General features: G+C 44.5%; 1 protein-coding gene across 2 annotated transcripts in view; it reads left to right on the forward strand.

Annotated features, from left to right (window-relative positions):
- The window catches only part of ZFYVE28 (zinc finger FYVE-type containing 28), a 338,158-nt gene that overhangs the window by 228,628 nt on the left and 85,412 nt on the right, over positions 1-24,118 (forward strand). For both annotated transcript variants that reach the window (XM_040335304.1, XM_040335305.1), the window contains exon 8: positions 12,174-13,517. In XM_040335304.1, coding sequence (XP_040191238.1) covers positions 12,174-13,517 — 1,344 coding nt within the window. The remainder of the gene's footprint in view (positions 1-12,173; positions 13,518-24,118) is intronic.

Consider the following 24,118-nt stretch of genomic DNA (forward strand, 5'->3'; position numbering starts at 1 on the left):
GGAAGATCTGTTCCCGGTTTGTGCCTCACAAGCAAACTGATGAACAGAAAGCAACAAGGATGGAAACCTCTGGGGATTTCATTACCATGTGTGACCAGGATATTGCTGCACGATAACGCTCCTGTGCACTGTGCGATCAATGTGTACCATTTCTTGGCTTATGTGTTTTCGATCATCCACTGAACGCCCCTGATCTGGCGCTTGTGGACTTTTCTGTTTCCCCGCCTTAAGAGTGTCATTAAAGGCGCAGGTTTATGTGGCAGCAATCCAAGAATGTGTGACTGCGGTTCTGCGATCAATTCCTAAACAGGCTTTTGTTGACCTTTTCCAGAAGCTTTATGAACGTTGCCAAAAGTGTGTTGTGAAGGATGGTGATTATTTTGAAGGCCAATAAAAGTAATTTGTATCTTCTGTTTTGTTTGTTTTCTGATACCATTCACCAAACATTTTAGACACACCTTGTATGCAGCTACCTTCACGGGTAATAGGACATTGTCAGAAAAAGAAGGCTGCAGGGAGACCCCCTATATAATTCTTCCCACTCATCTAGCCTCTTTTTTTCCTATTGTGCTTCGTTGATGGGCCTCCTCTCTCTACTAATATAAGCTTGCCTTCCTCCTATGGAGGTTTTTCTCTCTGATGATTCTTCCACCAAACTTCCTGCTGCACCATAGCTATTGCGGCTCCCACGGCACTTGTAAATCAAATTCTTGGAAAAGACTTGACGGACTGTGCCTGAACCACACTGGATTGAATAATTGAATAAGCAGGGCCAGACTGTGATATTGCTGTCATCTATTGTATCCTGTTGTAGGTGCTCCCCTTGGCACAAAGTGCAATGTTTGAACTTGGCTACAGGGTACTTTATTGGTCCAGGGCTTTGGTCTGCCATCTGTAGAGCTCTGTACAGTTGTGCCCATTGTGGAGTTCGAAGCTAAGATCGGGAATTATTCCCTGTTAATCCTGCTTGCATGAAGTATCAGCTTTCAGTACAGGGCAGAAGCTGTTGACACATGGCCAACGTTCCTTTTTATCCTCTAAACCCACTAGTCTGTGTGGGAGTTTGTGACCACCCTACGGGTGGTTGGAGTTTGTGAGCCAGGATCGCTAGTTTCATTTTAAATTTTGGTGCCAATTTTTTGTGTGTGACCTTCCACCTTGTAGCGGTCAGTACACCTCCACAACTCAAACGCTTACTGTGCTTACATGTCCCTGGAGCTCATTTGCCTACTGCCACTACACCTGTTTTTTTTGGGGCACATTTTCTGACCAGCAACAGCTCCTGGCTCTTCCCCGATGGCACAGAATAGTAGTTTCTCCACGCTACTTGGAAGTTTCTGCCACAATGTCGGATTTCACGGACAGAATCTCAGGCTTTATGGAGGCCATAGATAGCAGAAGACTTGCCTCCTTCCTTTCCAATAACATTTACTATAGCCAGATGAAGAAAAACGCAATGTACATGTGCCTGCTATGGGTTAGTGCACTTTATCCAACCATTGCACTTTGCAAAGCATTTAAATAACTGAAACAAATTGGGTTATGTCCACATGGCATGGCTACCATGGACATACGATAAGTACTCTATGCCTCATACCTGGAATGTGTGAGAGAACAACAGAGACCAAAAAATATGGGACTTTATGGGCACCGTATCAATAAGTAGACATATGTAAAAATTAAATATAGTGATTTATTAAAGAATAATGTTAAGAACATCACAAAACATCAACAATAATGACCCCAATTTTAGATGAGCATACCCACCCCCCTAAACATAGGTACGGAGCCTCCAAAACAGTGGTGAATCTGTAACACAATGACAAATATCACCAAACACTGGTAGTGAACATATCAAGCTATATCTGTAGAGGGGTGAGTAGCTTCACGCTAGATGGAATGAACTGTGCTTAACATGTTTCACGTTGACAAATTACACTTTTTCAGGAGCGTGAGGGGTTAATTATGGTTTAAAACCCTGTTCAGGGGTAAACACAGAGTTTAACAAATTTCAACTATAATATACAGTACATACATATTACGGTACATAAGAGGTAAATAACCATAAATACTTTGAGATACTGGTAAGCATGACCCCCCATAGGCAGATATGGACATACACCTAGGTAGGTGGTGCATAAAATAATATATCTATCTGTATAAAAACACATTTTGTAAAGGCACCTGTGATGATAGAGGTTTGTTGACTCCCTTTTATGTTTTCGCCATCATGCTGATCGATTTGGCTTCAATACATTGTCACTTACCTGGAATAAGTTTGCAGTTTAGAGATGTGTCAACACTACATGTTTCTGTCCTGGGACTGTGAAGGCATTGAAGCTAGGGACAGCCAGGCAATTAGAATGTTCAGATCAGCAGCGGCGCCCTTTCTGGTGCTTTTAGTTATTTCTCTTGGCACAAGATTTTTTTAAGTGCCCTCAGTTTTACAGATTTGAGCATAAATATTTCATATTTATTCTTGACCCCTTTTGTATTTCAGACGCTTGTCCCCTAACGATAGCTTTTCTCTTTTTATTTTTATTTTATTTTTTATATAAAACCTGACAACTTTGTCCAAGTTAATTCTAGAGTAGCATATATTTTGAGAGACGTGCGCATTTGTGAAATGGTGCTGCTTGGTCTCATAGCTCTTTCTTTATTCCACTGTTTTGCTTACTATAGAAAGTGAATGGCTTCTTTTGATGCATTAACATATGTCGGACATTTTCAAATGCCAATGAGACATTTGGAGATGTAGCACCTTTTGTAGCGGCGCTCGCTTATTGCTTTTGCTAAGAGAACATCTGCAGAAATAGAGCTGAAAAACATAATTTCCTCAGAGTGATTTATTTACTGTATCTCACGAGAATAAACATGCCTGTTAGAGTAGTTCCATCCAGAAGTAGGGAAGGGTCTTAATGATAGACCATTAATGCATAGATCACCAGGCCAAATGTAACGGCATCGACATGCACTGGTTAACATGACAATAACTCTGTCTACTTTGCATATCTAATTTGCATATCTAATTTTTATATAATAAAAGTTTAATTTGGAACACTGCTTTAAAGTGTTTCCAAAACCCACAACAGTAAAAGTAGTCTGTATATGCAGAAAAGCATGCTTGTTCTACTCACTGTGGAACCTAAGGGGTTAATCCTCCGCATTGCTACAAAAGGCTGTTACTTTACTGTCTCCAATCCATCTGCTGATAAAACAGAGCCCTAGGAGGCACTCTTGACATGCTCGGTTTATCGGTGCACCGAAAATTTCTGCCGCCAAAACATATCTGTGTTTTTTAGGCATGCGGCTGAAAGAAGAAACGGTGCCGATAATGGGGCTGAAAAACAGGCAGGGTCTCCCCCGTGTGCCGCCCATTGCGGGGGGTGTCATCCTGGTGCTGGTAGGCTTCATCTGAGAGGCGCTGGTAGGCTGCATCTGACGGGCACCGGCGAGGCTGCATCTGACAGGCACCGGCGAGGCTGCATCTGTCATGCCCGAGGACATGATGCAAGAGCTGTTCAGACTGTGGACATGATGCAAGAGATGGTTAGAGACTGCAGACTGTCTTTTTCTTGACCTTGCTTGCACTAAAGGTGCCAATAATGACCAACAATAAATTCATATTCCTTTTAAATTGATGATATTCAGCGCACTGCACAGTGCCTTTTTTTTTGTCTGTTTTGTACAAGCTTTATATGAAGTGTACAAAACGTACATTCACTGCAATGTTGGACGTGTGCATTGGCATTGCAGTGCGATTTGGACTGGTATGCTGCGATTAAATGCATTTTTTGTGAGTGTGTGTTTTGGAGAACCACATTTAAGATGGCAGGATGTCCAAGAATGACCCTGCCCCCAAGTGACAAGGATCACAAAACAGGAGATTCCAGGGCCAAAAATATTTTTTTTTTTTTACTAACATACTGATAATCACAGATCACATTCTTCATCTGTGTAGGCCTCTGAACCTTGTAGGATGCAGGGGCCGGGGTGGTAAGCACCCCAGAGGGAAGGCACCGTACACACAGTGGTTGGATTTGTAGGAGTTGTATTGTTAAACACGTTCCAATATGTACAATAGAGTCTATGCAGCCACTCAGACTGGCAGCAACACTGGCTGAAGGCAACACAGTACTCACAGAAAGCGTTGCACAGAGATACCGGCAGCAGTACCTGTCGCAGGGGGAGGCTGTTGGCAGAGTGCAGCTAAACAGTAGTAGCAGAAAGGTGTGACTATGGTTACACCGATACCAATACTAGTATCGGTGCCGATACTGAGAATTTGCACGAGTACCGGTACTTGTACTCATGCAAATGCACGATGCCTAATCGGATAACTCCCAGCAGGAGGTAGGACGACACCGGGAGCCAGAGGAGGACCCTGGGAGCCAGGGGGAGGAAGCAGGGAAAAGTTGGGAATATTGTTAAAGCCTAAAAACTCCTTTTAGGTTTTTTTATCATGTCATACACTATGAATACCAGTACACGGTGGGGATCTAGGGTAATGTGGTGGGAGCTATTCCTATATTTGTACCTCCCTTCCCCACACACCTCCAATCTCCATTGCGTTTTTAGATGTATGGACACACATACCGACCACCCAATTTTTTCCTTCAATACACATATCATCATTATTGCATGATGAATATATATTTGATTATTTCTAGCTAATGGGCACATGAAATATATACTTTATCTTATTACAGCTCTTCATTTGAGCTTTATTATAATTACCGATAAACTTGCACAATTCTAATTTTACACATTATTTCGAGCTTTGTCTCTTTATTACACAAATCTTTTCCTTCACTGTTTTTTCTTTTCGCTCACAATGTCTCCTGAGTTTCCTGATGCATAATATACACCCAATTTTGATGTTCACTTTCTTACTTCATTTGCATGATTACAATTTATGCATACACATGTGTACAGGATTCTCAACTTCTTCACGTTGTTCCACACGCCGAATAAGAACACATGTATATATATTTGTGCTTTAAAGTGGAGGTTCACCCGGAAATACCACTTTTTACCCTTAGATTCCTGCTCATTTTGTCTAGGGGAATCGGCTAGTTGTTTTAAAATCGAAGCAGTACTTACCGTTGTAGAGAGCGATCTTCTCCGCCGCTTCCGGGTATGGGCTGCGGGACTGGGCGTTCCTATTTTGATTGACAGTCTTCCGACAGGCTTCCGACGGTCGCATCCATCGCGTCACGATTTTCCAAAAGCAGCCGAACGTCGGTGCGCAGGCGCCGTATAGAGCCGCACCGACGTTCGGCTTCTTTCGGCTACTCGTGACGCGATGGATGCGACCGTTGGAAGCCTTTCGGAAGACTGTCAATCAAAATAGGAACGCCCAGCCCTGAAGACCATACCCGGAAGCGGCGGAGAAGATCGCTCTCTAAAACGGTAAGTACAGGTTCGATTTTAGAAAAAGTAGCAGATTCCCCTAGACAAAATTCGCATCCATCTAAGGTTAAAACATTTTTTTACGGTGAACCCCCTCTTTAATGACACTGCTCTGTATTATTTATTGTCACATAGATTATATTTGCATGTTAATTCATTGTCACTAGATTTTATTCATGTTTTTTCTATATTTCAAGGTTCATGTCCTTTTTATTTTATATACATTTTTCACTTGGTCCTATCTAATTTTTACTTTTGTTTTGGGTTGTATATGTGTGTCAGACATAACCACCAATGTGGTCCACCCCTCCAGGTGATCACCATTGATTGTTATTTACCATTCGAACATACATCATTAGTGATGGTTGGCCACAGGTGAGGGTGGATCACGTGACTGGTTTGGTTTAGGTGTGTATATATTTGAGTTGTGTACCATTTTGTTTTAGCTATGACTAAGCACTGACATTACAGTGCGAAACGCGTCGGCTATACACCCCACTGTCTGCTGTGATTTGTAGTGCTGTTTTCTTTTTTACTATTAAAGGCGACCTTTTTAAGGATTTTGTGGAAGTGCGGCTGTCCAATCTTTTTTCTTCAAGTTTTACATTAAGCAACTGTTCCAGGGGATGAAGTAAATGCTGCAAATAACCATTCCTGCAAACTCGGTTGAATTCGACCATTGCATAATTTACATCAGTTTGGATGATGGATAGATTATTTTAAAAATGACAGTTCCCCTGTGAATTTTAATGACTATGGTGTCCTCCACTGTGTATTATGTGCCATTTATTAACAGAGGCATAGATTATCTGTTTAAAGAAAAAAAGAAAAGACACATGTTGATGATCAGTGCTGATTGAGTGCTCTGTGCGAACATCTTGCTATTATACACTGTCACTGATTGATGATTTATCTTACTTTAGGCTCAGTGTGAAATGAATGTAATACCTTTTTACGGATCATCCCTCGCTGATTAGCAGATTGTTAGCGGTATACGATGATTCCATTTAGAGAAACGTCCTGTGTTTACCACGCATTTCATCTAATAGCAATGCCGTGGCAGCTTAATCATACAGGGTTCTTCAGACAGCTCTCATGTATACTTTTGTTGTATTCAAGTCGATGTCATTGCTGAATCACAATTCAACCCTAATCTTAGCTTGTGGTGAATACTGGACCATTATAGTCAGTTTACTAAGGCTGCCAGAAGCATGCAAGCAGTGCTTTCTTCCACACAGTGCCATAGATGCATTGTGCATTTGAAGTAGAATTCCAGGTATTTATATTTTATAAATAGTTACATTGTTCCAGCTTAGACCAATGCGCCAATGCATGTACCTGTAGTGCTATCCCTGCAGGAGCCGCTTGGTCGATTAGGTTCTCTTTTCTTCTGCCTCGACTCTGAAAACAACCTCAGACCCACTAACACACCAGGTTAAGCAAATGGATTCTGCACTGCTACTGGGAGCACAAATAGGGATACCGGACACACAACTAAGATTCAGTATCAAAAAACAAACATTAGACTGGTTAGTGGTAAATTAACCCAATATATTGTAACAAGGTTGCAGGAAATAGCAATATGCACAAAAATGAGGTACGTAAAGGATTAGGTCAAACACAGTTCACTGTTCACTAGGCTTATTGGCAGCATGGAATAGAGTTCTATGCAGCTAAATTAGTGTAAACCTAGGGCTAGATTCAAGTAGCCCGCCGTAAGTTTGTGCCGGCGTAGCGTATTGTTGTTTACGCTACACCGCCGCAACTTACACGGGCAAGTGCAGTATTCACAAAGCACTTGCTCCGTAAGTTGCGGCGGCGTAGCGTAAATGGGGCCGGCGTAAGCGCGCCTAATTCAAATTAGTATGAGGGGGGCGTGACCCAACGTGATTGACATTTTTCCCGAACGGCCCATGCGCCGTCCGTGGAATTTTCCAGTGTGCATTGCTCCAAAGTACGCCGCAAGGACGTCATTGGTTTTGACGTGAACGTAAATTATGTCCAGCCCTATTCGCGAACGACTTACGCAAACAACGTAAAAAATAAAAAATTTGACGCGGGAACGACGTCCATACTTAACATTGCGTACGCCTCATAATAGCAGGAGCAACCTTACGCCGAAAAAGCCTAACGTAAACGACGTAAAAAAATAGCGCCGGGCGTACGTAAATTTGTGAATCGGCGTATCTAGGTCATTTGCATATTCTACGTCGAAAACGACGGAAGCGCCACCTAGCGGCCAGCGTAAATATGCACCCTAAGATACGACGGCGTAAGAGACTTACGCCAGTCGGATCTTAGGCTAATGTCGGCGTATCTTGCTTTCTGAATACAGAAAGAAGATACGCTGGCGCAGCTTTAAATTTACGCAGCGTATCTATAGATACGTCGGCGTAAATCAATGCTGAATCTATAGCCCCTAGTAGTCAACAAAATCTGCACTAAGGAATGGCATTAGAAAACAGTAACAGCAATAATAACTAATACTGCAATAAAGGCTATATTCTGAGAGTGTACTCTATATTTGAATAGCAGCAATGACATTTTACTTCCTAAAAAGGTATCTATTACTATTGACAATGGGCAAAGTTCTTGTGAAGTAGCTATCTGATCAGTCCTTACCCCTAGATCTTCAGCTGGCTAGCATTGGGGCCCAATCTTTACGGAGGTGCACGAGTACAGTCCTAGTAAAGTCTGTATGCAGTAAATAATGCTAGTAGTTTGATGGTCGGTCCATATATATGCTCAGTCTCTGCCAGCAGCAACAGGTTATTGTCAGCAGTGTCCCCACAAGTCCCACCCCCTATCTCCCCTAATTGGCTGACTGACTTTGATTGACAGCCACGGGAGCCAATGGCGCCACTGCTGTGTCTTGGCCAATCAGGAGAAGTGTCCTGAATAGCTTAGACATTCGTGGACATCACTGGAGAGAGATGATGGGGCTCAGGTAAAGAAGTGGGGAGGGGGGGGGGGTGCTGGGGAGGCTGCTACACACAAGATTTTGTATATTAATGCATAGAATACATTAAGAAAAAAAACTTCTACCTTTATGGCAATGTTAACTCCTTTAAGGACAATGTCAATGGTAGATTTTTAAGTGCATGCCCAAAGTTGCTATCATCTAGACCAGGGGTCTCCAAACTTTTTAAACAAAGGGCCAGTTCGCTGTCCTCCAGACTTTAGGAGGGCCACTATGGTCAGTGGGAGTAGACAATGCCTCGGGCTTGGTGTGTCAGTAGGAGTAAAAAAAATTGCATAGCACCTGTGATCAGTAGGAGGATTAGTGCCCCATTGTTAAATGTTGGGGTTCTGTTTCTTCCCTAAATACTGTGTCATTTGAAGGAATAGTGCCCCATCATTGGTGTCAGTGGCAGGAATAGGGCCCCATTGTTGGAATTGGTGGGGGGTTGTAAAGGTAAAAAAAAAATCCCTAATTAGCTTCCTTTACCTTAGTAAAGTCCTCATTCACTTACCTCATCCTTTGATTTTACTTTTAAATGTCATTATTTCTTCTGAGAAATCCTCACTTCCTGTTCTTCTGTAACTACACACAGTAATGCGACACTTTCTTCCTGGTGTGGAGAAAGCCTCTTGAGGGGGAGGGGCGAGCAGGAGGGTCAGGCCGCTATCTACTTTGCAGATAGAGAAATGAGCTGTGTGTTATTGGGCGTCCTGACAATCCTGCTTTCCCCTCCCCCCTCAAGAGGCTTTCTCCACACCAGGGAGAAAGTGTCGCATTACTGTGTGTAGTTACAGAAGAACAGGAAGTGAGGATTTCTCAGAAGAAATAAGGACATTTAAAAGCAAAATGGAAGGATGAGGTAAGTGAAGGAGGACTGCACTAAGGTAAAGGAAGCTATTTAAGGAAACAATGTTTTACCTTTACAACCCCTTTAATGTCAGTGGGAGGAATAGTGTTCCAACGTTTATATCATAGAAATGAAAAAATAGCCTGTCATTGGTGTCAGTGGAAGGAATAGTGCCCCACTTTCAGAGGCGGCTCTAGGCTTTGTGAGGCCTTAGGCAAAACTTAGACATAACTTAGACATGAGGCCCCACTCACGCCCATAATAGGAAAAATAATTCAAGCAAGAAAAATGGCTGCAGGAAATGCACGGATCTAGCACACAGATGATCAGCACCACTTCCAGGGCACCCTCCTCACCCATCAGACATATTCAGCCAATGCAAGAGGGGGAGGTGAGAAAGAAAGAGGGGTAATAGAGAGATACGATGATGCAGACATTAGTATTAATCACAGGAAAATTAGGCGGCTGCGAGGCCCCTGTGAGTGCGAGGCCTTAGGCGACCACCTAATTAGAGAGCCGCCTCTGCCCACTGTTGTCATCAATGAGAGGAATTATGCCCCACCGTTGGTGTTGATCGGGGGGGGGGGGACTGTGCCTTATCAATGGTGTCAATAAAAGGAAATCAATGAGAGGAATAGTGCCCAAGGGCCGCAAAAAGGGAAGAAAACAGCTTGAAGACCACTGATCTAGACAATTATATTTAAAGGAACACCTAACCATTCTGTTTTGTGGTCCAGAGTATGTTCACTGTGCTTTTAAGAGCTTTACTGTATATTACAGTCATTTAAATAACATGCAGCTTAGTGTAGTAGCTTTTACAATGACATTCTTTTACAGGTTTGGTCAGAGTTGCTCTAAGTCGTCTAGCCGTTACAATTTGGCCCTTGTCCGAGTCACTCAAATCTTTACGCTTGCCCATTTTTTCTGCTTTCAACACATCAACGTCAGGGACAACATTTTCACGTGCTGCTTAAAGCGGGGGTTCACCTAAAAAATCAACTTTCTGCCATTAGATCCAGCATACTGATGACATCTGCAGTATGCTGTTTTTTTTTTTGTACTTATCGTTTTATCAGCCGTTGTTATCCGGCTCCGAGCGGGGATTCCTTCCGGGTATAGGCTTTCCTAAGCCAAGCGGAGTTGATTGACGGGCTGCTAAAGCTCGTCACGCCTTTCCGAAAATACTCAAAGTGACACTCGAGTGTTTACGGCACCTGCGCAGTCAGCTCTACACGGCAGGCGCAGGCGCCGTAAACACCCGAGTGTGACTTCGGGTATTTTCGGATGGCGTGACGCGCTTTAGCAGCCCGTCAATCAAGTCCGCTTGGCTTAGGAACGCCTATTCCCCACAGAAGTACCCGCTCGGAGCCGGATAACAACGGCTGATAAACGATAAGTACAAAAAAAACCCCAGCATACTGCAGATGTCAGCAGTATGCTAGATCTAATGGCAGAAAGTTGATTTTTGGGTGAACCTCCGCTTTAATATATCCTGCCTACTTTCAGGTGATATTGTTATAAAATAATCAATGTTATTCACTTTACATGTTAGTGGTCATAATGTTATGGCTGATTGGTGAATATGTATAGGCAGTGCCGGCCCAAGACATTGTGCTGCCTGGGACCAAGAATTAAATGCTGCCCCTCCCCCCCCCAAAAAATCACGTCATGGCTCTATTCATGTATAAAGAGGACCTGTCATGGCTCTATTCATGTGATAAAGACAAATTGCTTAAGGAAAAGCAACCAATGGTCGGACTTTATAAGCAACACAGACAGGGATAGCAAAAAATATATAATTTTATTACAAAGTAGTTGCATAAAACAACATTAAAAAGAAAACCATACAAGATGTCAGGTATGTATGTTGCCTATAAATGTCCCCTGTGCGTCTACGCGTTTCGCCGTGAGGCTTCTTCAGGACAGACAAGAGAGGAAAATAGGCCAAGTCATCCGAACCGCATAGGCATAGATATATCCTGTACACAGGCTGTCTCCCGGGGGCAAACGCTGCTATCCAATCTGCCATAAGAGTAATAACATTGTACCGGGGACGGGGTGGTATTAGGATCATAAGAATTTATTGGTAGAGTAGGAGGGAGCGGCAATGCAGAAGGCTGGAGAGGTGGGCGGTACTAGGATCATTAGTATTCGTGGGTAGAGTAGGAGGGAGCGGCAATGCAGAAGGATGGAGAGGCGGGCGGTACTAGGATCATTAGTATTCGTGGGTAGAGTAGGAGGGAGCGGCAATGCAGAAGGCTGGAGAGGCGGGCGGTACTAGGATCATTAGTATTCGTGGGTAGAGTAGGAGGGAGCTGCAATGCAGAGGGCTGGAGAGGCGGGCGGTACTAGGATCATTAGTATTCGTGGGTAGAGTAGGAGGGAGCGGCAATGCAGAGGGCTGGAGAGGCGGAGTTCCGATCGGAGCCGAGAGCTAGGGGGAACAGATTCCGACGGGCAACCATTCTCAGCACAACAGGTTCCTCAGAGGGAGCGGCGCCTGCCTTTCTCACTCGCAGACTGCTCCCCTCTGACAGCGAGTGTCCTCACAGGCAGCGGAGTGGGCTGTCTGGCGGGCGGCAGAATGCTGCCCCCCTAAAAGTGCCGCCTGGTACCCATGGTACCACCTGGTCCCATCATAGGGCCGGCCCTGTGTATAGGGAAGTGAAGGGGTATGTTTCAGTGGAGACAGGTTAGAAATTATTTTTTGATTGGCGTGGTTCAGTAAAATGTAATAAAAGCTTTGAGGGGAAAAGAAAAATAATTTTGTGCCAGCTCTCCTATATACTTAATGTCCATTCCTGCAATTGTATTGTCTTTTCAAATAAAATAGCAAGTTAAATTGTGCATTTAGACTATCATAACATTTTTAAAGGTGACAATTACCTTGCATGGTCAATTAATTTCAGTGCTTTTTAGTAATTGCTTTTTCTCTTTTTCACATCCTTGCAGAGATCTTCTTCAGACATTAACAGAGGAAGAGCTACATACTCTAGAGCGGAACCTTTGCATATCCCAGGATATGGAGTTTCCTGTCCGGTCTGACCCAGAAGTGCCCACAGCAATCTCTCCTGTCTTAATTGCTGCCTTACCCTCAGAAGAACCACTTTCTTCAAAAACTGAGAACACGGAGGTAGAACTGGCTTGCTCTATGCAGTATGATGAGCAGGAGCTGGAGCAGCTTAATATGATGGTCCACAGAGTTGGCGATGAAATGTCCTCTTTACTTTCTCCACCAAGTGTCTGTCAGTCACCTGCTCACAGGGCTAGCTCCAGCACCGAGGCCTCACCAAGCAGACGCCCTAGAGACCAACTGGATGATGAGGATAGGGTGTTCTTCATGGACGACCTTGATGGAGCCTTAGATGGACTTTCTAGAAGAAGAATCTCGGAAAATACAAGTTCTTGGGTAAACAATTCCTGTTATAAACCTAAGCAGACTTCTCTGTGCCAAGACACACTTGTACAAAATGGGGATATAGACCACATTGATCCATTGAAGGAAACGGAAAGTGATATAAGCAATAACAACAACATTGATGGAACTAAAATACTCATGTCAAGTGCTACTCTCCAAAACTCTTGTAGTTGTTTAGAGATGACAGATTCACAGGTATACCTCAATGGCTGGGATGTGAATGGTGATGATGCAGAGACGGCGGAAATGATAGCTACCAGAACTGGCGGAATGAAAATCTCAGCAACTGTAATCTTCAATCCCAAATCATGTGCAACTTCAGCTTCTCTGGAAACGTCTCCGGATTTAGCCTGCAGTCACTCCCCTCTTTCTTCAGACCCTTTAACAAGTCTTGAAGGGGATGAGGCCCACAAACTTACCTTAGCAGCCACAAACTGCTTAATTAATTCATGCGTGTGTTGTGGTAGCTGTGATGATACAAGGGAGGATAGCTTGGAAAGCTTAACAACTGTTCGCTCACCGGGTAAAGTGATAAATGCTTCCTATAGCTTAATAAAGTCCAAAGAGATTGGTCATTTAGACAGACGAGAGTGTGCAGTGTCTGCTAAAGAGGTGTTGATTGAAACCCCCCCTGTTTTGTTGCTGGAAAAAGACAGACAGGAGCAAAGACACTCCAACTCTTCTAAGTGCCTGGCACATACCTCAGGTTCACAAATAGGGATGGACAGTGACTCTGAAGAGGCTGTGGGGGCCTCAAGTCCGCAACTGAAGGGAGTGTTAAAAAGGAAAGACCGTGACGAGAATAACAGGCAAACACGGCATACAGAAGAGGCCTGCTTGGATGCCACGGCTAAAGGAGATATTATAACTAGCACAAGGTAAGAGCGCATTGCTCAACTATCATTACTCCTTTGTAATTGGTTGATAATCTTATGAAACCCAGTCTATTTAAAGAGAAAATTATGGGTCTTATGTACAAAAAAGTAGGCAAAAGAAAATTGGTTGTTGCCCATTACAACCTGTTTTTCACTGCAGAAATGACAGTAAGAAGTTGGTATGTGTAACTATTTTTTCTTGTCTTTGCCCTTGTCATACATTGGCTTCAGTGCTTTAAAGTGGAGTTCCACGCAGGAAAAAAATATTTGCCCAAAAATCATTAAATGTGAAAAAAAAAAGTGCATTTTTTTTTTTTATACTCACCCGAAATACCTGTTGCTATGCGGAAGTTCGTAATCTGCCTCTTCCGTAGCCGCGGTCTGTCTTCTTCTTCTTCTTCATCTTCTCCTAGTAAATGGGGCGCGCTGCTTTCTGGGAACTGTGTGTGTTCTCGGAGAGCAGCCGCCCATTCACAAGTCGGCACGAGACTCTCGCCAATGCGCGGTAGGAAATGGGCAGTGAAGCCGTAAGCCTGTTTCCCCTAGTGTGAATGGCGGCGCGGGACCTGCATCGATCGTGGGATTGGCATCGGGGGGGCCATTAGCGCGGGCAAGTAGGACAGGTAAGTGTCCTTTATTAAAAGTCAGCAGCTACACTGTTAGCAGCTGCTGACTTTAAAAAAAAAAAAAATCGCGGGTAGAATCCCGCTTTAAATCAGTGGTCGCCAAACTGGGGGCAGGAAGCGGCACCTTTGTTTTGTTTTTATCTGGCCTTTGGGGCATTATTCCCTCTGCTGACACCAATGATGGTGCATAGTTCCTTCTATTGACACCAATGATAGTGCAAGATTCCTCCCGTTGACACCAATGATGGCACAGGATTGTTTACTCCCTCTGACACCAGGACCTTTTGAAGGACAGTAAATTGACCCTTTGTTTAGAAAATTTGGAGACCCCTGTTTTAAAGTCACAATATATTGTTGCAATTGTATAGAAGCAAAGGTGCCTGTGCCAACTCCTCTTTTCCACCATGGGGATTAATAGCACAGCTTATGGGAATCTTTTCTTGCAATATGGAATAGAGAAAAGTAAAGCTCACGACCACAGCTGCAATGCCTATGCAGTGACATCACCCATAGACTTACTATGGGGCATCCATTGTCGGTTATCCCTCCACCTTGAAGCTGGCGCTGGAAGCCAATCAATTGATTGGACCGGAGTGTCCTCAAAATAGGAAGAATAAGAATACACATTTTTCCTTTACAGGGAAGTTAGTATAAGGCTTAGGATGGGGGTGGGAGTAGGTTTAAGTTTAGATAGGATTTGACTGGACTTATATTTTAAAGTGGAATACAAGTCTATACCTAAGTAAGCCCTAAAACTGCTCTTACCACCCTTGTGCTGTTCTAACTACCCTGGAGAAGGAAGATGCTTATGTTTACCTATTCTCAGCATGCTTCTGTCTGGTCACATGATCATCTCCCAGTGTCAGCTTCAGGGTAGAGGAAGGATAGTCAACAACGGATGCCCCATAGTAAGTCTATGGGTGACACCACTACATAGGCATTACAGCCATTGTCTGCGATCTCTCCTCTCTCCTGAAGCCAGATCATGTGACCGGAGCAAATAATGGGTAACTAGAAGTATCTTTTTTTTCCACGGGGTAGTTAAAATACCAGTTTGAAGAGGGGTGGGAGCGGTTTAAGGCTTATGGAATTCCATTTTCACTGTAAAACTTGAATCCCAAAGTCTAAAATCACCTTAACCTCCAGAGTAAGTGCTGACACATCTGCCAAATCTCACCAAAAGAAAGCAGCGCCATCCAACATATTTGTTAAACCCCAGTGGAATAACCGAGTTAGTGTTGGCACAGTACAATATGAAGAGCCATATATGGTTTTAAGAATATACAGTTATCAGAAATCTTGCTACTTTATTCGATAAAATGTGGTCGCCGAGGTTTAATGGCCTTCAGGTGCTAACATTAGTCCATTAATACTGATACATCCTGTGCTTGATGTCTGTCCTTGATGTAGATTCCAGTCAGCCAGAGGCGTCTCTTTGAAAGGGATAATTTTAGCGCAGAAAAATACATTGAGTGGAATATACCAAAACTGAAGCAGACAGAATCTGGAGCAGCTGTACGTGGTAACCAATCAACGTCTTCAGCTTGCTCAGTTACGCCCCTTTCACACTTGTACAACTTGTTCTATGACTTGGGACTGAAAAGTCATATGACAAGTTGTTCCCAATGATTTCCGAAAAATACCATTCTTATTAGTAAAACTTCAAGTTGTGCCTACTTCAAAGTAGTTTCAGACTTTAATGCGAGTTCAGCTCATAGACCTGAAGTCTCCCTGAAATTGCGGACAAAATCGCGTGACTTTGAAGTTGAAGTAGTGTGAAAGGGGACTTAAAGCAGTTGTAAAGGTTCATGTTTTTTCACCTTAATGCATCTATGCATTAAGGTGAAAAAACATCTGACGATTACCGCCCCCCCCCCCCCCCCCCCCCGTTTTACCTGAGCCCTGGAAAGTCCAGCGTCTCGAACGCGCTCAATCTTTGCCCAGGCTTCTCGGCTCTTCATTGGATAAATTGATAGCAGCGCAACCATTGGCTCGCGCTGCTGTCAATCAAATCCAATGATGCGGGGGGAAGGACCGTGACTATGACACCGATCGGTGACTATGGACGCAGAGTGTATGACAAGGGAGCGCGTCGCAAGGTAACCCCCTCGGGAGAGAGCTTCCCAGAGGGGTTTAGCTGTTGCAGGGAGGCGTGGAGAGAGCCGCTGAGGGACCCCAGAAGACGGCGTTCGGGGCCACTCTGTGTAAAACGAGCTGCACAGTGGAGGTAAGTATAACATTGTTATTTGTTATTTTTAAATAATACAATTTTAACCTTTTAGTATCACTTTGAAAATTATGGTTAGAAGCTGATTGGTTGCTATGCACCACCGCTCCATATTCTGTCTGCCCCAGGTTTACTAAATCTCCACCCTCCTCCCCATTGTGTTTTAACCATTAAAAACATATTCTCTACACTATGCCCAGTTCACTTTTTGTTTTCCATGTTTAAGCATTTGAAAACGACAAGGTGAAAGAGAGCAGATACTTTGGTTTGGTTTATATTTATACTTACCGAGCTCTCCCAATATGAGGTTTTATTCTGGTTTTCTCTTCTGATGTGGTATTGTATTATGCTGTTTTTATATGGTATAGCAGTGTGTGTTTTCTTTAACCTAGCATTGGAACGGACTATGGCATTTCAGCTAGTTTCTTTTCTCTTATCGTCCATGGATGGAAACGGCCTTCAAAGTCTTGACATATGGGTTATGTTCCTATTCATAGGAGAGGACTAGGCAGAACATGTTGGATATTTAAATACATGTTACTTTAACAGAGTTGAACAGCCCCACCCAGGGGGTGGTCCCCCCGGACATAGCCCTCCTTCCTGCAGCATGCAGCCTCAGTTTTTTTTTCTGCCTAGCAGAGGAGAAGGACGTGGCTCCCTTTGGGCCCAGCGCCCTGAAGAAATTTTTCATTATTTTTGTTTATTTTTTTTAAGATTCTTCTATCAACTGCCGGCCATCAAGCGTGAGCACATCTTAGCTAAGCGATGGGTCTGCCACGACATAACCCCTGGGGTGGCCGGTTGGCTTTTTGCTCCAGGGTCCACATATGACTGGGCTTTTTTGTTGTCTCACAGTGGACCGGGCTGACAGCTACTCCGTACCATCGGTTGTGGGTCTGTCAGGGACGCGCCAGCATGTCCTCGCAAGGACAGGTAAGTACAGTTCCTGCTGCCTCGGCAGGATGGAACAGCTGGGCATTCCCGGGATTATGGGGTTCTCCTGTCCTCTTTCCCTGCTCTCTGTCGCTCTTTCCCCTCCTGCCCAGGGTGTACCTGTGGGGGGAATCCAGGTCCCTGTGGGGTGCCGGGGTCCGCTTTCTGTGAGGGGGGGGTCTGTCTCCTGGGAAGTCTCTAGCACTGGCTTTCTGAACGGAGCACAGATCAGTTTTTACATCACAGATTTTACATCACTGGTTTTACCTTTTTTTTGTGGTCCCAAAGAAGGACAGGGTCCGTCCAATCTTGGACCTCAAAGCCCTAAATGCCTTTGTGAGAGTATGGAACTTCCGCATGGAATCCATTCGCTCGGTGGTGGCTGCGCTCCATCCAGGGGACATTCTGGTGTCCTTGGACTTTAAGGACGCATATTTGCATGTCCCAATTTGCGCAGGACACCAGAGGTTTCTGCGCTTTGCAATATGAGAAGACCACTATCAGTTTGTGGCTCTTCCCTTTGGCCTAGCCTCAGCACCAAGAGTTTTCACCAAGGTGCTCGCACCGATTCTAGCTTCGCTGAGACAGCGAGGCATTGCCGTCGTGGGCTACTTAGATGATCTTCTTCTGAGAGCAGCTTCTGGCTCAGAATTAGAGGTGGATGTGACTATTGCCAGCCAAACCCTCCGAGAATTCGGGTGGGTGTTAAACATCCAGAAGTCGGTCCTGGTATACTGTTTGGAATACCTGGGGTTGAGGCGAGAGTCTTTCTTCCCCTAGAAAAATTGCAGACTCTTCAGTCTGCGGTGAAGCTGTTGGCATCCCGCAAATGGTCGTCTCTCCGTTTTTTGCATGCGAGTCCTGGGTCTGATGGTAGCCTCCTTCGAGGCAGTACTGTATGCCCAGTTCCACACTCGAGTATTGCAGAAGGAGATCCTGTCCAAATTGAACGAATCTCCATTGTCTCTGGATCGCCAGATTCAGGTAAGCCACCTAGTCATAGTCTCTCTGAATTGGTGGCTGAGATCCCCGGCTCTTCGGTCCGGGAAGTCGGTCGTTCCCTTCCAGTGGACGGTGATTACAACGGACGCCAGCCTCACAGGTTGGGGGGGCGTCTGGGGGGTGCAGTCCGCCCAGGGTCACTGGACTTTACAGGAATCCCGTCTGCCGATTAATATCCTGGAACTTCGTGCGATCAGGCTATGCCTCTCCTCGTGGTCGAGGAGGTTGCAAGGTCACCCAATCAGGATTCAGTTGGACAATGCCACGGCGGTGGCTTATGTCAACCATCAGGGGGGAACACGGAGCTTGGCTGCAGCGTCCGAGGTCGCTCACATTCTGCGTTGGGTGGAAAGAAGCGTGTCGGCTCTGTCGGCCGTCTACATTCCGGGCGTAGAAAAATGTCAGGTGGACTACCTGAGTCGCCAGATGCTGGACCAGGGACATGGTACGTGCTTTGCGGGTGTACTTGTCCGCTACGGCTCAGTTTTGGAGGTCTGAATCACTTTTTGTGTCGGTATCTGGTCCACAAAAGGGCCTGGCGGTCTCGTAGGCCACCATTTCTCGATGGATCAAGCAGACCGTCATACAGGCCTATGCTTTTAAGGGGCGGGCGTCCCCCTTTTCGGTCACGGCACATTCAACCAGGGCAATTGGTGCTTCCTGGGCTTTTTGACATCAAGCGTCTCAGGTGTGTAAGGCGGCGACTTGATCGTCCGTTCACACCTTTTCCAAATTTTACAAGGTTGATGTGAGTGCATCTTCAGATGATTCCTTCGGGCGCAAGGTTTTGCAGGCGGCTGTTTAAAGTTGCAACTCCTCCGTTGAGGAGCTCTGCTTGTTTTGGGGTGAAGTTAAATTGTTTCCTGAAGCATTCCTGGAACCGTCTAACAAGCATCTGAAATTTGTGAGTATTGAGCTTGCAATCAGTAGTGAGTGCTGTATGTTGGGAACCATCTGCAGTGATCATCCAGTGATCAAACCAGCTAATTTGCACCGGTTTGTGGACGATTTTACTATTCCTTTGATATTTTACATTATACCTTGGATGTTTATATTTATTTAGTATTGCACTAACACTTTTCTCATAGGCGTGATTGGTATTTGATAGGTTGATTTTAGCGCAATTTTGGCTTCTCGGCTCATTCATTGGTTGATTGATAGCAGCGCAGCCATTGGCTCCCGCTGCTGTCAATCAAATCAATGATGCAGCGTGCCGGGGGCGGGGCCGAGTGATACATTTGGCTGGTATAGCACGGGAGTGCGCCCCCCCCTTGGGTGAGCGCTTCCCATGAAGGGGGTTAGCTGATGCTGGGAGGAGCCAAGACAGCCGCCGAGGGACCCCAGAAGACGAGGATCTGGGCCACTGTGCAAAATGGGCTGCACAGTGGAGGTAACTATGACATATTTTGTTATTTAAAAAAAAAAAAACAGGAATCTTTAGTGTCCCTTTAAAATAAATGATGCATTTAAAGACTACAGAGATGCTTTGTGTCTTTTCTAAAAAAATATATTGTATCGTGGATACAACTACAGTATTAAAAAAATATATACATTTGTCAGTTTATAATAAACAGGGCAGGGTTTTTAATAAATCGGTGTACAACTAAAAACCTTATACCCTTAAAAAATATAAATGCAGATTTAGTTAAACTTTGCAAACTAGCCAGCGCTATAGTCGAGTTAGCTGATGCTGCTAAATTTGTCTTGGGCATCTACGTTTCAGTAAATCTAGTTCACGAAAGGGGCCATTTTGGTAATTCTGATTTATAGTAATTGCAGCATATAACGTTTTATCCCAGATAACGGGCCATAGCACATCTACTGAAAAAGCTGCGAAATTATGCAATTATGCTTTGATGGATTAACACTCATATGCTGTGTTTTTTCTGGAAGGAGCCAGTCTTCCCAAAGGAAATCTACGCAAACCGAAGAACGTAAAAACATGCAAATAATGGCTCTGTTGGCAATTTAACACAAGGTCCTCACCACTGTGTCCAGCGGGAAACGCCTTTAACCACTGTGCTATCCTAGCAATCAACTTGTTCTATAGCACTGCTCTTGGAAGCATAACCTTCCTTTACTCAGTATTGTGCCATTGTTCACAGTTCTGATGCATTGTAGTGATACCAAAAGGCAAACCCGATAGCGTATTGAGATGCAGGCCTAATATATTGCAGATAATCTGTGTGTCTTGATTTATTACCTCTGCTGGCAGTAAAATTTTATTTACAGAGCTGCTGGCATAGGTTACAAATAAAAAGTAAAAAAAAAAATCAGCATTTTTCTTATAATAAATTCCCAGTGCCCTTTTTTTAATAGCATCCCGATCATTACTAATTCTGAGAAGCACCTTTGTTCCTGAGTCAGCATCTAGAAATGGCTGTGTGGTAGAGATTTTCTTGTGATGGTAGTCCTCATGGGAATTTGGCATGGGGCTGACTGGTAGACACATTGGCCCGGATTCACATACATCGGCGCATATTTATGCCGCCGTAGCGTATCTCCTTTACGCTACGCCAATGTAGCGCAGAGAGGCAAGCACTGGATTCACAAAGCCAGTGCTGCCAAATCTGCGCTGGGTTTCCTAGGCATAAGCCGGCGTATCTGGAAGTGGGCGTGAGTCATGCAAATGAGGTGTGACCCCATGCAAATGATGGGCTGAGTCTCAGACAGATACGTATAATGAACGGCACATGCGCCGTCCCGTGGACGCTTCCCAGTGCGCATGCTCAGAATCACGTTGGAACTACTCCCTAAGATACATCGGATCACTGCCTACGGCGTGAACGTAACCTACGCCTAGTCATATTCACGTCCTACGTAAAATACGTTGGCTTGTGTTCCCTGGTGCAGCCATTTGCATGGATGCTGCTGAGTTACACCTGCTTTATGGGGCATAACTTTACGCCGGACGTATGGCTTTACGCGCACTGCGTCGGACGGACGTACGTTTGTGAATCGGCGTATCGCCCCCATTTGCATATGTGAATAGAAAATCAATGGGAGCGCCAAATGCGTCCAGCGTAAATATGCGCCCACGATACGTCGGCGTAGGCAAGTTACGTTGGTCGGATGAAGCCTATTTTCAGGCGTATCTCAGTTTGTGGGCACGGCGCATAGATACGACGGCGCATATTTGCACTTACGCGGCGTATCTCGAGATACGTTGGTGCAAGTGCTTTGTGAATCCGGGCCATTGTATATTTGCTGTTACTTTCTTATGGAGTCACTGAATATCTGTATCTACCTGGGATGTGGATGCAGATTTGATCATTTCAAGTTCCGCAAACTTAAATGGAATGGACCGCCACTAGAATGAGCATCAGATCGTCTGTATATGGAGTGAAGTAATAGAGCAGTGATAACAAACCTTGGTGCCCAAGATGTTTTGGAACTACATTTTCCATGATGCTCAACGACACTGCAGGGTGCCTAAGTATCATGGGAAATGTAGTTCAAAAGCATCTGGGGTGCCAAGGTTCACCATCACTGTAAAAGAAAAGTCCTAGTAAACATTCCCGGTGATCATTTATGGGTTAGACGGCACTAGCGGCCCTCACCCTATGCTCACTCGGTCCTATTTCTTTGTCACTGTAATAGAACATAGTCAAATCATAAATGAATATTGAGTAAGCATTACAATAAGTGTATTTGGCAAATAAAATTATTAGTTAATATAGGTGTAATGTATTACCTTTTTTTCCAGAAGTTGTGAAGACTTTAGCAATGTTCTCTGCAGTAGTGTAATGTGGGTCCATGAAAACCTAAACTCCTTAGGCCTCGTACACATGATAGGTTAAACAGAGGACAGCGGTCTGATGGACCGTTTTCATTGTGTGAGGGCCCCATAGGTTATTTAACCATCGGTTAAAAAAAGCCAACTTGCTTTAAATTTAACCAATGGATTCCTAACCAATAGGACAAAAACGATCGTTAGTAGGCACGACCATCAGTTAAAAATCCAAGCATGCTCAGGATCAAGTTGACGCATGCTTGGAAGCATTGAACTTCGTTTTTTTCAGCACGTCGTTGTGTTTTACGTCACCGCGTTCTGACACGATCGTTTTTTTAACCGATGGTGTGTAGGCGCGACGGACCATCAGTCAGCTTCATCGGTTAACCGATGAAAACGGTCCATCGATCTGTTCTCATCGGATGGACCGATCACGTGTACGCGGCATTAGAATTCTGTTGAACGATGCTGGGCTTCTAGAAGAGAACCCAGAAAAACAATACAGAGTTAAGGGGGTCTACGGGGGGCAGAACCAAAGCTGCCACCCCTTCCATGATCACTATCCAGGTCTATGACACCCTGCTTAAAGTGGTTGTAAACCCTTACAGACCACTTCAACCTACAGGTAAGCCTAGATTAAGGCTTACCTGTAGGTGCAACAAATATCTCCTAAACCTACACGGTTTAGGAGATATTTGCAAAAGAAAAGCATCGATGTCTATGGCGCGCAGGCGCACTGAGCGTGCCGTTACTAACAGCGATAATGCTGTTGGTGGCGGCGCATTTGCGGGAGTAACATCATCGCGGCTCCAGCCAGTCACAGCTCCGGAGCCACGATATGCGTAAGTGACTCGTGGAGAGATGGCACAGACGGAGGAGGTGACCGAGCACCGCTGCGAGGGCTTCGATCTCAGGTAAGTACTTCGTAATGAGCTAGTATGCTATGCATACTAGCTCATTATGCCTTTGCCCTGCAGGGTGTTTTTAAAAAAAATAAAGAGGGTTTACTTTCTCTTTAAGGACGCGATCCATAAGCAGGGGAGTCTGCCCTTCCTCTTCCATGCTTGCCATGTGGGCCCATGACACCCTGCACTTCCTAGAAGTGTGTTGAATGATGATGAGCTTCTGGAAGAGGGCCAGAGCAGGTGAGCAATCCAGAGCAGCGGACAGTTTGCAGGGGGTGCACCAAGGCTGCCAACTTCCCTCCATTCCACCATTGTGGGCCCATGACGTCCTGGAAGTGTGTTGAATAATGCTGGGCTTTTCGAAGGGGACCAGAGCAGGCAAATAAGTCCTCGAGGGGCAGCATTTAACAGAAGGTGAGTTTTGCAGCTAGAGCTGCATTATATATACAGTGGGTAAATGTCACCATTTTTCTAGGTAAATATATTTCTAAAGGTGCTATTGACATTACATGTTCACCACGTGTCGGTAACAACCAATGCAATCCAGATATACAAAGAAGCCAAAACAAACAAGTTCAGAAATGAAGTTGTGTAATAAAATAGAAAGACACAGGGAAAAAGTATTGAACACTCTAACTTAAATGTATTTTATACTTGAGAGCTTTAAGATGCCTCCTGTATGGAGAAATTAGACGCATGCATTGCTCAGGTGTGATTTTGTCCCATTCTTCCAATCTTGAAGGTTCCGTGGGCCTCTTCTATGTACTCTGATGATCTCTTTTTCCATAGATTTTCTATTGGATTCAAGTTATGTGATTGGCTGGGCCATTCTAGCGGCTTTATTTTCTTTCTTTTAAGCCAATTGAGAGTTTCCTTGGCTTTGTGTTTGGGATTATTGTCTTGCTGAAATGTCCTCCCTCACTCGTTTTAAGAGTTTTTCTTGCATTATTGAAGCATGGGTAATTTCAGTCCTGCTGTTGTATATGCTCTTTTTTTTTGCTTGCATGTTTACATTTTTGGGAGATCATGTGACTTTTCTACAGCTCAGAGCGGATTATAGGCGCTATTCAGGCGTTTTTACAGCTCTTTCAATTCATTTCAATGGAGAGGGGAGTTTTTGGAGCGTTTTTTCAGCGCCCAAAAGCTGCTCCTAAGATGCTGCTTGCAGAACTTCTCAA

Source organism: Rana temporaria, chromosome 1, assembly GCF_905171775.1.
Source record: "Rana temporaria chromosome 1, aRanTem1.1, whole genome shotgun sequence".
Taxonomy (NCBI): Eukaryota; Metazoa; Chordata; class Amphibia; order Anura; family Ranidae; genus Rana; species Rana temporaria.